Source organism: Camelus ferus, chromosome 6 (genome assembly GCF_009834535.1).
Source record: "Camelus ferus isolate YT-003-E chromosome 6, BCGSAC_Cfer_1.0, whole genome shotgun sequence".
NCBI classification, from domain to species: domain Eukaryota; kingdom Metazoa; phylum Chordata; class Mammalia; order Artiodactyla; family Camelidae; genus Camelus; species Camelus ferus.
Window position 1 is genome coordinate 67,792,161 of NC_045701.1, and position 13,941 is coordinate 67,806,101.

At 39.9% G+C, this 13,941-nt stretch overlaps 1 protein-coding gene across 1 annotated transcript in view; it reads left to right on the forward strand.

Moving 5' to 3' along the window:
* SIPA1L1 (signal induced proliferation associated 1 like 1) overlaps positions 1-13,941 on the forward strand; it is a 340,124-nt gene that overhangs the window by 241,972 nt on the left and 84,211 nt on the right. Inside the window, 3 exon segments of the mRNA XM_032482300.1 lie at positions 1,073-1,247; positions 9,319-9,422; positions 12,322-12,479. Coding sequence (XP_032338191.1) covers positions 1,073-1,247; positions 9,319-9,422; positions 12,322-12,479 — 437 coding nt within the window.

Here is a 13,941-nt window from a genome sequence, read left to right on the forward strand (position 1 = left end):
AATAGAGCCGAATCGCAGGGCTGAGTTTGTGATCTTGTGTCTCTCCCTCCTGGTCCAGTTACTTTCTCTTCCATTTTCTGACCTTTTCTTTGCTTATCTGTCAAACAGGGCATACTGTTTGCTTTGTAGGCTTTTGTGAGGATAAGCTAATGTTAAGTTAAACACTAAATCAGTGACTGGCAGAGAGTGGGTAGTCAATAAATGTTGGCGATTAAAATTTTGCCTCTTCCTCCTTTCCTTTTGTGAGATAAAGATTTCCTGACGCAGGGGTTGCAATGCCGCCCTGGAAACAGGCCTAAGTAATATGGATTGCCCTGATGTCACTGGTGGATTCTGAGTCTAAATTTTAAAGCTGAAAACTCATTTCCTATTAAAGGACTACACCCCCTTAAAATTTATTTGCAGACTGACTAGAGTTTTCAATGATGAATAAATGTTTTGATGAGTGTCATATTTAAATCTCTTGACTGCTTTGGTTTAACTGGATCTGAGGGAGGAATATTGGCCACTAGCTTATTTGCCATTGAGAGGCCCCCTTTAAACTTTCTTTCCAGGTACTCCTCTTTTAAAGAAATATTTGAAAAGTACAGTGTCGATAATGCTAGTGCTCTTAGCAAAGTAGTAACTGAGGTTTATGATTTAATATATTGGAAAAATGGCATTGGGAGATGTGTTTTCCAGTTTTACACCCCCCCCCCAAATTTTTTATAAGAACTTTCATGGACTTATTAGTGCAAAACAATTCATTTTAAATTGTCTTTTTCAAAGTAGTCCTTTATTTTTATTTATTTTTTTATTTTTTTAGAGGAGGCGCTGGGGATTGAACGCAGGGCCTTGTGCGTGCTAAGCTTGTGCTCTACCACTTGAGCTATACTCTCCCCCTCAAGAGGACCTTTACTTTTAAATTCGTAAGGCCTCCCTTTTTAAAGGGGGAAGAAGGAAAGCAGGAGGATTTCAAGAGAAGAGAGGTGTTAGCTACTTGAGGGCATGTGCCCCTCAGGACTTACTAGCATTTAAGCGGGCAGAGTGGATCTGCCTGTATTTACGTGCACTGTATTGCCTGCCTTCACAGCTGAACTACCAGCAGAAAGTAGGCATCATGTACTGCAAAGCTGGACAGAGCACGGAAGAAGAGATGTACAACAATGAATCAGCCGGCCCAGCCTTTGAGGAGTTCCTTCAGCTGCTGGGGGAACGCGTTCGGCTCAAAGGATTTGAGAAGTATCGTGCGCAGCTTGACACCAAAAGTAAGAAATACTGAAGCCCTCCTACTAGGCTCATCTTCCTCCTGTTGTGTTGATGTTCGCCTGCTCAGTTGCCTGTAAAGCAGCATTGCCACTTACTGCAGAAAACGGCTGGTGATGGGGGAGAGGAAGCCAGAAAAGGGAGGGTGTGGCTCTACAACAATTGCAGAGCATAATGAAAGTCGCTGGGATCGAAGTGTAAAAAGAGAGAGTTATCAGAGATGTGGATGGTGGAAAGCAGTGGGTGCAGGTCGTGCAGAATTGCTCCTGAATAGTGTCGCATGAATGTCACTATATTTAGCTGAATGTTAGAGTGATTAAAAACTGCAGCTGCTTATAACCATCTGGTCTTAAGCCCTAGAATTTTGGACTTTTTGTGAATTCATTTCATAATCCTCGGGCTTATCTGTGTAGTCAGCCGTTGTGTGGTTTGCTTGATTTTTCTTGTATTTTCTTATCTACAGGTCTTTTGTTTATTTCCTGTTATTGTTGCCCATAGTCTAATTTAATCTCCAAGCGAATAGGCTTCTTCGCTTTGGTTCAGGTTTGCTCATAAAATGTGCTGATTGAAAGCACAATCAGTTTAGCTACAGCTCATGCATACACGGGGTTGTCCATTTCTGTCCCCGGGTCGTTAATAAAATAGGTTCTAAAGTATCTGAAGTATGCTGACTTCTACGGTGTGTCTGTGTGGAGGCAGTTTTAAATTTTATCCCAGAATCGATCCGTAGACACCTGTGACCTGTTTTTCTCTGAGAGGGTCTTTGGTTTAGCACATCTGTATTGCAGTCTCTAGTCATCGCTCTGATATTCTGTACAGGAAATTAAATAAAGAGTTGAGTCATGAAAACAGAAAAGCATTCATAAACTCCACTGCATGGAAGAATTTCCTGTTGCCATGGTTTTACTGTTGCCAACTTGGAAACGACATGCAAGAGAGCCTATTAAAACCATAAATAGTCTAGACTCTTAAATATTATTTTAAGGTTCCATACTCTGCTTGCGACTGCATAAAATGTTAAATGTCAATATGCCCGTAAACTCCTTTTATCCAGATATTCTGACATTTATCCTGGATAATCTGTTCACGTTGTCTTGATTTGTTGTATCATGTAAATTAGAACCAAGTCAAAGAGCCATTAAAAAGGTCTGGGAAGAAAATGTAATAAGCACCCTCATTCTGTCAATGAATGGCCAGATTGGGAGTGGGTAAGATGACTAATTATTTGTGTATTTCCATGTTCCCCTCCACCTCTTGATGATGAAGGGCAGCATGAGAAATGTATAGGAAGGCTGTACCTAAGCAGCGTGGCACTGAGTGAGACAGTAGGATAAGCAAAAGAAGCACTTTGCACATTTTGCCCCAATATCCAAATGCCTGCAAAGGCTAAAGAGAGATGAGCCTGGATCAGCAAGCCGCCTCTAATGGCACATGTTACAGTTATGTCATAAATTTAGCAGGGAAGGGCTCCTTTTCACTGAACTTCTCTCCTTTAAGGCTCCTTGTAACCTTTTGAGACATAGCTCCCGAGAAGTGTTCACAGTTTCCTTCTCTCCTTTCAGAGGGTCAGGTTTCCTGAAGTGAATGGGAAGTGTTTCCATCCTAAAGCCTGAACGAGACGGGGTGCATATTTGTCTCTCTTACTCCAAGCTAGAAGGGGGACCGTTAGCCTCATTCACTTAAAAGCATGTGAAACAGGAAGAGACCACAGCAATAGGAAACGACTAGCCTCTGCAGACCCCAGCAGCCGCCTGCTGGCCGTGGCACACCCGGAGGGACTCAGCTCTTGTCTGCCGTGAGACGCTCTACCACATCTTTCCTGACTTTATGTTGTGTTAAGAAAACTCTTTCAATATAATCCTTAAAAAGAGAGAAGACTTTCCAGAACATGTGTTCTTAAAGGATCACTCCCTCTACACTTGACAATGTAGTTGTCACTTGGATCTGTGTCTCTGTAGTCTTCATCAAATTATAATACTATTTGCCAAACTTCATTTCTTTATTTTTCTGCACCCCTTCCCCTCGACTTTTGAATCTTCAATTACACATCTATTAGATCATTGACTAGTTGTGATTTAATATTTTAAGCTTTTTTTCACCCCTCTGTGCTTCTGGCTAGATAATTCCTATTAATATGTCTTGATGTTCACTTTGTTTTTCTTTTCTTCCATAGTGTCTTAATCTGCTCTTAATCCAATCTGGTGAAATTTTCATTTCAGATATTGTAGTTTTCCAGGCCAGGAGTTACATTTGGGTTCTCTTTTCTTGTATTTTCCATATTCTTCTCATTAGGTTCATGTCATCCTTTAAAGCCTGGAGCATATTTATAGTAGCTGTTTTAAAGTCTCTGTGTGCTAATTCCATCATCCCTGTCATCTGGGGTCTCCTTTTAACAGATTTTCTCCTGCTTTTGAGTTACATTGTACTGCTTCAGGTGTCTGGTTGTTTTTGATTGGCTAGTGGACATTGTCAATGTTTCATGCTTGAGTATCAGGATTTTGTTGTCTTCTTTAAAGTGTATGTTGTTTTGGTAGGCAATTAATAAGTTAGTTACAGAACAGCTTGGTCTTTATGAATCCTGTTCCTAACCTTTATTAAAGCATGCATAGAGTAGCCTTTACTCTCTGGCCAATTTAGCCCTCCTACTGAAGCATCACTTTTCTTGCATCTGAACACCTGCACATTCAGTGAGGTATCTCTGCTGTGGCCGGTCAGAACTTGAATGTCTTCCAGCCCTGTGTGAGCTGTGAGAATTGTTTGGCTGGTATTTCTCTGGTAGTTTGTTATTTCCCCAGTAGTTTTTCTTTTCTTTCTTTCTTTCTTTCTTTCTTTTTTTTTTTTTTTTTGCAATATAGTTGACATATAACATTATATTAGTTTCAGGGTACAACATAATGATTCAATATTTGTGTATATTCCCAAATGAAAACCACAGTAAGTCTAGTAACGTCTGGCACCATACATAATTATGCAGTCTTTTTCTTGTGTTGAGAACTTTTAAGATCTAGTCTCTTAGCAACTTTCAAATATGCAATAGGGTATTGTTGACTGTAGTCACTAGGCTGCACATTACCCTAATGGTTTTTCTTTCCTTGGCTTTTGGAATCTCACTCTATGCTTGTTCAGCTTAATATTCAGCCCAAGACTCCAGGGGACCCCTGTGTAGATTTCTGAGCCTCTCTCGCCATGTAATTCCCTCCTCTTTGGTATTCTGCCCAGCAAGTATCAGCCACATCTGCCTTCCAGACCTCCAGTGTGTTTTGGCTCCCCTCTTCAAATCCCTGCTCTCTGCCGTTGTTTTGAAAGTACCTCCAGGTCGAAAGTGGGGTGGGATCACATGGCTCATCTTTGATTTTTTTTTTTCCTCTGGTATCACTATCCAGTGCTGCCTATTGTAAAAAGGTCTGGAAAAAGGTATTTTGTCAATGTTTCTATTTGTTTACAGTAGGAGAGCAAATCTTGTACCAAGTATTGTTACGGCCAGAAATGGAAGTCCCAGATATTTTTATATGTCATCTCATTTCATCCCACAAACTCTGCTGGGCACCAGTTTATCCCCATTTTACAGAATTGGCTTCTTTTGATTAACTGCTGTGCCCAAGGTTAGGCAGCTAGTAATCATTAAGGAGGTAGAATAGATCCCACTGGTGTGGTTAATGAAGTATTCAGAGAAAGCGTGAATGCAGAATTAACTACAGTGAAGCCCGGAGCTCTGCCTTGTGGCTGTGTCTTCTCTCTCAAGCCCTTGGACAAAAACACCCAAGCCACCTCCTGAGACAGCTCCACTCATTACAGATTATAATTATATTCAGATTTTAGTACTTTGGGTAAAGGGCGGAGAGGCTCAGGGAAGAAAGGATTGGTGGAACTGTTGAACCATTTCTTCTTTTCCTCAGTTTTCCCTACAAAGTCCAGTTTCCCATCTCAGAAATAAGGGCTTCTGGCAAACAAGCTGCAGATGTGTCTTGGGTTGGAACCCTTCTGCAGTGAAGAAATTTTCAATACTGAATTTTTTTCTCCTCTTTTTGTTTCCTTATTTGGATGACATAACCTCTAGAGTGATTACCATCCCCTCACACTACAGTAAATACGAAAAGAAACTTCCCACCAAGCAGTTTGTTACCTGAAAGTTGGAGACCACACTCATTTTAAACTGTGGGTGTGGATTATTATTTGGGAAATTATTTCCTGAATAAGGCTTGTTTGTGAAGTCAGCATGTACGAGACTTAGAAACCTTTTGAAAAGCATTCCTTCAAAGCTCTGCCTTCCTTGATTGGCTACAGTATTAGTGAGTGCTCGCTGCTTCTCCCATACTTCAGCAGGGTTGTAAAGGCCACTGAGATTCAGGGTATTGGAGAGATGTAAGACTTTTCATAAAGAAAATAAATGCTTCCTTATTTGGAATATTTAACCTTTGATAAAGAAAGGGATGGAACTAGCATTACTGAAAGGCTTTGTGCACGCACAGGGCTGTTTGGAGTTCTGTTTGGAGACCGATGAATGAAGAAAAGGTTTCTTTTTTCACCTCCTTCACTTTGAACTGTGTTGTAGAGTAAGGTTTTTCCTTGGAGTGTTCCTGAGATGCAATTGGCAAAGAAATTAAAATATGTCAAAGGCCCTACTTAACTGAGCTTTCTACACTTTCTACCGCAACTGCACAAAATTCTAAGTTCTGATCAACACACTTCTTGAGCATCATTTATGGGCTGGTACTTTCATATACTTTCTTTCACTCAATCCTCACAACAGTGAGAACATGGAGGGGCAGAGAAGTGAGGTGACTTGTTTGTGGTCGTTTAGCAAATGATGCTACCTGCAGTCAAATTCTGATCTTACTTCCAAGTGGGACTCTGGTCATTGCAGGTGTCTTGCAAAGTGAGCAGTAGGTATAAAATAGTAGCGACTGATTCCTAAGTACCCACCCACCCTGCACCATCACTTGTCCTTTTCTTGCAATACATTAGTGATTTTAAGAAGCCTAAGTCCCAGGTCCGTACACATGTACATTTGCACGTTCCTTGAACTGACATAGTATGAGTTCACCTGTCATAGCAAGGTTGGTACTACATACTCTCCTTGATCCCATCCTCAGTGAAGTAGTCATCTACCTCCTGACCGTGTTTAAAGGTACTTTGAAAAAATGTTAGTAAAGATGGTAGATGTCAGAGCAGGTGGAATTCTTGATTTCCCCAAATATTTCATTAGTGAGTGGGTGAAATAATGCTGCCAGGGCAGAGGTGTGCCTCGTCCAGAATACGTGTTCCACATGTCAGTTCTTGTCCCTGGCTGTGCTTATGAGCTTTGCGCTCTGCATCCCCAGACCCTGAGGCAAGCTTGCCTTCGTAGGTGTGAGATTGGGGCTCTTAAATGTGTGCTCAAGTTTCAGCCTTCCTTAAAGCAAAAGAGTTGAGCCAAGGGAAGTCAAAGATGAATATGACATTGACCGGAGTATCTGCAACTGCTTCTACAAACTTACTAACCTATTCAGACCGTCTTCAAATAGAAATGCCTAATGTAGAATTTTATCGCTTATCTATACCTTTTCAAAGCAACTGAGAAGAATGTTCTTACCATTCCTCAATTATTCACTGTCTTATCTAGTTTGAATATTAGGAATTTCACTCTCTATGACTTAGTGCAGAGGGCTGACCTTACAAGTGGATACATTCACTTGCTGGTAGTATAGTTCGGAGGCAAATCACGTGATTATCAAGATGACCTATAAGATGCCTGAGTTTATTTTTTAACTTTTTTTTTTATTTTTTAACTATTTTTAACATACATGAAGGAGCATTATCTTCTTTACATTACTCTTCTATATGCATATTTTCCCTTTAGAAATTACTCAATATATATTCTCGTCAACCAGAGAAAAAAGAATTTTTGTCGTTTTTTTCCCAATGGTCATCTTCCTGATTTTTATTCTGTTAAATCTTTCATGGTTTCAGGGTTTCAAGGTCACTAAACATACAATAATAACATTAGCGGCTTTATTCCTTAGAGAATATAACAGGCATTCATTTTCCATTCTTTCTGGTAACGTTTAGCAATTCTGTTATGTACACAGTGATTTCAGAATTTGGAAATTCCTTTCTTCTCAGGGGAAAAAAAAAAAAGGATTGTTTTGGCCCTAGTTTCATCTCTAAAACTTTTGAAACCGTTTCCAAACTGTTAAAAAGTATTGGCAAAGCTGGGGTTTCTAAAGGCCCCCAGAAGAAGACTGGTCACGCAGCATTGTATAAAGTGAGGCTTGTGGAGGAGAGAAAGGACGAGAAGTAGAAAACAAGTTCTCTTCAGCGTTGGCTTACTTCACTTTTCCTTCCTGACAGTAATGCTTTTAGAATTAGACACATAAAGCAAAATGCAGTAAATGAACACTGGATGATCATCTTTTTTTCTAGTTCATTGATTTTGCTTAAAGTTGACTTGAAACACATGTAAGTCCGCCTCAAAGCTGACACATTGACTTTAAAGTGATAAAATGTATGAATCAGGTCTCGACATATTTATAGCACGGGTCCTTAACCACAGATACCTCCTTCATACTCACGACCTGTCTTACGTAGGTCACTTACTGTAGTAATTTTAATTTGTAGTCTTTTTGTGGTAGTAGTCATTAACATTTAGATGATATTTTTCTTGGGGTTGGTTATGTGTTGGTACATATTTTTGCAATTTTTGAAGAGTAGTCTTTGCTTCATTCTACATTTAGTTTGTTTTTAAAACCCTTTGCGTTTTATGCCCTCTTCAGAGTTATCATCCTCCAAGAAGCTCAAGGTTGAAACTCAGGGCTCTAGTTCATCTTAAGGCTCCAAGAACCACCATCATGGTCTATTCTCGGAGCTGCACCTGAGGGCAGGGAGCTACTGCATTAGAGTCCCCTGGGGGTGTTTATTAAAATAGATCCCTCTGCTCCATCTCACACCTACAGAACAGTGTGTTTCTGGGGGCGGGGGATGGAAACCTGTCTTTCTACAGCTCCCTAGCGACTCCATGGACATTCAAGTTTGAGAACTACTACTGCTTTTCAGTACATGCCAGGCTTTGTCTTGTTCCATCCGTCTCTAAAATGCAGTATTGTGTTTGCTCCTTAACAGTATGGTTGTTGGATTGAGGTCACCCAGAATGAATGCACTTCTGTTCATTTTGCCGCCTGTTAAGTCCGGATCCTTCAAGTATAAAGATACTCCCCTTCAATCGGACAGTTAATAATGCTTTTGGTTTCCAGGTGTTTATGATTTATGAATGATTTAGATGGTTGAGGTTACTTTTTTCCTGAAGGAAGGTGAGAGCAGAACACACACAGCCTGCACTTGTTGGGCTTTGCTATAATACCTTTGTTAATCAGTGTTAACATCTTGTTAAATTGTCATCTGTTTAGGACACAGAGGTTCTCCTGCTTGAGTCAGAAGTGTTGGGATGGATGTTCGGAACTTGATGTCTGTGAGCAGAATTTCTGTGACCTTGGATGGGAAATAATTTTACATTTATTTTCACTGACCCCTCATTGAAGTTTAACTGTCCTTCAGTCAGGCTTGTAGGCAACAAACCGCAGTGGTATTAGCTCTGCCTGTGATTTTAGTGCCAATAGAGGGCACGGGTGTTTTCATGTCATGTTGTTTGTTGTTGGAGATACCTCAAGAGGCAGCCTAGTCACATCAGGACTTCAAAACTACAGTCGTTAGTAGGCCAACTGCTAAATCTTATGCTATTATACGATTTTAAAATTATTTTGATAGCAGTATTTTTCAATACCATTAGTTTCTTTTGAAATCTTAAGTATTTTATCTTATGCGTTTACAAATATTCTGAGGAATCCATAGGCTTCACTAGAATGCCAAAGAGGATCGGGTACCAAAAATAGGCAAGAACTCCTAAACTAGTTCTTGTCTGGGATCTTTTCATCCTAAACCACCCCTCCCTCTGCTGCCCCACCCTCCTCTTTTTGAGATACTCTTTTTTTTTTTTTTTTTTTTTGAGATATTCTGAGATAGTTCATCTCTTAAATTAACTTATTTTCCTATTCTTACAGTAATCTCTCTCTCTGTCTTTTCTTCCCCCCCTTACTGTAGCTGACTCCACTGGAACCCATTCTCTGTACACAACCTACAAAGACTATGAGATCATGTTCCATGTTTCTACCATGCTGCCGTACACACCTAACAACAAGCAGCAGGTAAGAGAGCCGTGTGTTATTTGTGTTTTTCTCCCTTGTTTCCTTTCCCCCAGAAGCCTAAGTGGCAAGTTTGTAAAATCTGAAAGCAGAGTTTAATGTTGCACCTGTCACAGCAGCAGGATGCTTTGTACTTGGTGGAAGTAAGGAGTAGCAGATGAGCTGAAAACAAATGAAGAGACACAAATTCTAGGTTAACAGCCAGCTGGATGGCTTCGTGAATTACTCATTTGCTTTTCGCCCACAAGGACTGAGGTTTTCCTGAAATCTGATGAGAACAAGTTGAAATCACGGTGATTCGATGACTCTGCAGGGTTGCAGAGAACGCATATGAGTGGGTGAAGTTTCATCTCAAGAGGCCAGTGTACAAAGCAGGGAAGTACTGACATTTCGTTTCAGATTTCAAAGGAGGTTTCCTACACTCATTTGGAGACAAATCAAAATAAATGTCAATGGGAATCTCAGCAAAATGTTTTTCCTTAATGAGTTCTTCAGGAGACCACATAAATAACAAGTGCATTTCTGTACCTCATACAGACTTTCTTCTAAAAAGACCTGTAAGCACAATGCCTGTTACTAAAATGTAGTCAGTGAGATGGTAAAATGTGACAACTGAAAGTGGACAGGTTGTTGCAGAGCAAAATGGAAACTGAGTATTGTTTTAGAGAGTATGTGGTAGTTAGTTTTTGAAAAGTATTTCAAAACAATGATACCAAACTGAAGTTGAAAAAAAAAAAAAGCAGAGAACTAACAGACTCTCCATTCAATAGCTGTTATAAACACGGGCAGTCCAGTATTACTTCTGACCTTAAAATGGACAAAAGTTTTGTTACTGTCAATTGTTGTACTAACAGAGCACAGGCCAGCTGCAGAATGAATCACGTCCCTTTCACAGAATTTCACAAAACACAGATCTAACCTAACATGCCATCACTTTAGGTTTAATTACATCACAAAATCTCAGCGACAGATTCTGCCTCTTAATGATTGCCAAAGTAACCAATAGCAGAGAGCAAAGCAATGAGTCAGCTCTAAGCCTGCCGTAAACCTCTTTTATGATAAATTCCTTCACCTAGACTTTGCCGACAGTTTGTTTTATGCAGATTCCAAATTCTGGATTTCTCTGGGAGGAAAACATCATGCTAAGAAAACTATACTAAACTTATTCTGACCAGGCAGTGGAGAGAATGTAAGAACACTAAGAAATGATCTTTATAGGGAAGATAAAGGCTTATTCTTCCTAATTACTTGGCACAGAAAGGTAACATGTGAGGGTGTGGGGGTAAAAAATTTAGTCATAAGATTTAGTTAATTGTTTATTTCCAACTAAATTAATTGAAGTGCTTAGCAGAGTGAGTTGGCATTTAGGTGGACAGCTATCTAAATCCTTTAATTTGGAAGTCCAGTCAAGGCAAAATATTATGGTCCTAAATCAGACTGAAGGAGCAGTTGGTACTGCTACATATTAAGAAATTGTAATTCTAGCGAAAAAATTTGTTTCTTCTACCTAGATTACTTTCTGCTTGGGGAAAAAAAAAACAGAACGGCGTATCTTTTAACATCTTTTGGCAGGAATTTGTTTATAAATACTGTTTTTCATTATATGTAATGTGAGATGGATAGATGGATTTATTTCTGTCTGAGTCCTTTAGGAAGACATTAGCATTACATGCCAAGCCATACTTTGAAGGAAGAATTACATTGCATCAAAAAGACAATGACACCGTCTACGCAGGAATGACATATACATAGACAGATTGTATTTGGGTTTGATATGTTTAAGGTCCTGAGTAGGTTAGTAATCATTGATAATGGGTATATTCTGTGTAGCAGTCAGTACAGAGCAGCCTTTATTTATGTAACATCTGATCATGTTTAGAAATGAAGAAAACAGCTTCATTAGAAGATAATTTGGGATGCTCTAAAATTCCTAAGGTTAAAAGTACATTTCCTGAACATTCTTACTCCCAAATCTCAACCCTAATCTAAAAGGCTATTGTTTCTCCCAGCTGGCAGCCAATACTAAATCACTGATTTTACTAGTTTGTAATTTGTGTTAAGTTAAAGTCACTGGAGAATTTTTTTTTAAAAGGTTCATAAGTACAAGCTCATGTCGAATGGATAGTTTATATAAATGTCATGTTTAGTTGTTTTCCTCCTGGTAAGAGCCTGCATGTAATAAATGAGTCATACAGGTTTTGTTCAGTTTTTCTTCACGTGATTAAATTAAACGATCTAAATAACCCCTTTCCTGGAAAGGCACTGGTCTAGGATGATTTGGAGCACCTAAATTAGAAAGCCACCTTTCCAAACCTCCATTTAATGTGAAACAGAAGGTGGTCTTAAGCAGCTTCCGCTAATTAAAGAAGCTATTTAAACCTGAAACTTAACCTGCTTTAAAACTGTTACATTTTGGTGTATTACTAATTTCTGCATTCCCAGCTTGTGCCACAAAAAAATATTATCAGAAAAACACCTTAGCCGCATTTCTTTAAATGAAGCAAATTAAATTGGAACATAAATTGCATTATAATTACTTCAACCATTCTCACCTCTAAAAAAATCTTCCCTATGGCAAGTTTCTTTCTTATGTGAAAATGAAACAAAACTGTTGTTATGGAAACTGAGGATTTGGAGATGCTGGCACTTGGCATAAATATGCTAGATATTGGTTAAGATCTGTTTGAATGGACTGTGTATTTTATGCAAATTTCAGAATATTGATTTCCATATTCTTCCCTGGAGGGAATAAGACAGGCTAAAATATTGACAATAACTGTGTGGGTTACCTCCGCTAATATGTACTGATTAAAATAGCGTTTTAAGTACAGTCACAGGAGGAAACTGGGGAGGAAAAAGCAGAGCTTTGTCATTTATGTCATTTGCTTGTGTTTTCTTTTAGCTCCTACGGAAGCGGCACATTGGAAACGATATCGTAACGATTGTTTTCCAAGAGCCCGGAGCACAGCCATTCAGCCCGAAGAACATCCGATCCCACTTCCAGCACGTCTTCGTCATTGTCAGGGTTCACAACCCCTGCACTGACAGTGTCTGCTACAGGTACTGGTTCCAGCAGTGGCTTGATGGGCTTTGGCTGGTGGTCACACAGAAGACCCCCCCAGCTCTGCTTTCTGAAGTGGCAGTGGAAAGTCTTTTCCTGTTTATTTCTGCCCTTAAACTGTGCATGCGGTTGGCCAAGTTCGCACGATGATGTAACCTGATGGCATTGACAGTCCCCAGACATGTTGGTTAGACACCTGCCGTTTCCATTTGCACCTCCCCCTTAGGTGGTGTCCTTCATCCGTGCCATCTGGTCACCAGCTAATTACTCATTCTGCTAATTATATTTTGCTTTTGGCATGGCAGAGGCAGAGAAGAATGATCATAATAAGTAGGGAAGAGAAATTTAATTTTTTTTAATTATTATTATTATTCAGAAAGCCCAGACCCTTGCTTGGGACTGACTTGATTCACTCTGAAGTTTCTGACTGCAATCTTAGGGCCATTTCTATGCTTTGTTAAGCATTTGGTGGAATTGTTTTAATGTCCTTCGTTGACCTAGTCTCATGGGTATCAGAATTCAAGCATCTACCTGCAGAGGCCTTTGCAAGAATCCTAGAGAGGTTGGTGTTGAAGAGGGGGTATAGTGCCAAAAAGACGTATAAGGATGTTCTAGCATTAGTAAGATGTTCTAATAGGAATCTTGTCTTTCAAAATGTGAAATTTTATCATCCCCTAAAATCTGGAAGATTAGGCTTTGTTAATTTTGGATATTTGCTTTTGAATTAAAATAGCCACCTACGCAGGAAGTGGCCAGTGCAGACTGATAATTGGTTTATGGTGAGATCTACAACTGTCTAATCCTAGGTGTCATGCAGGTTAATTATAGGAGCAGAGCAAACAAGTTCGGGGAACAAAACAAGTCAAGGTGACTTTGGGCTACTGCTGACTGTTGGTATCCCTGCCCGTTCCGCCGTAACTACCTGTGATGAGCTCTTAATTAAAAGCCCAGCTCTGGTCTAGGTACTTTATATATGTGACCTCATTTAATTTTTAAAACCTATGAGGTAGGTACTATTTAATCCCATTTTCAGATGAGGAAACATAAATACATGGGAATAGGTAACTTGCCTGAGGTCAGCTGGTCCCAGGCAGAGGTCAGCTGGTCCTGGGCAGAGCTCAGATTTGAATGCACCAGTCTGATTCCAGAGCCCAGTCTCCTACCCACTCGGCCATGCTGCCTCACTCACATGCCACAGGAATCGGGGCTTTGCTGCCCTTGCTGCTGACAAGCAAGCTATTCCAGAACTTCTCCAGTGCCAAGCCAGTGTGAAAACCTAAGATCCAAGAGCTCCATAGTTTTCTAGACTCAAGGGGTAGAAACTTAAACAAAAGAACCCTAGTTCTGAAGCCTCTTATCAGGAACAAGGTCTCTGAAAGCTGGTTTGGTTTGGTGTAGAGGAAAGAACAAGGGCAGAACTTTTGACTATAACTGAGATGGATAACTGTTTGCATTTAGGAA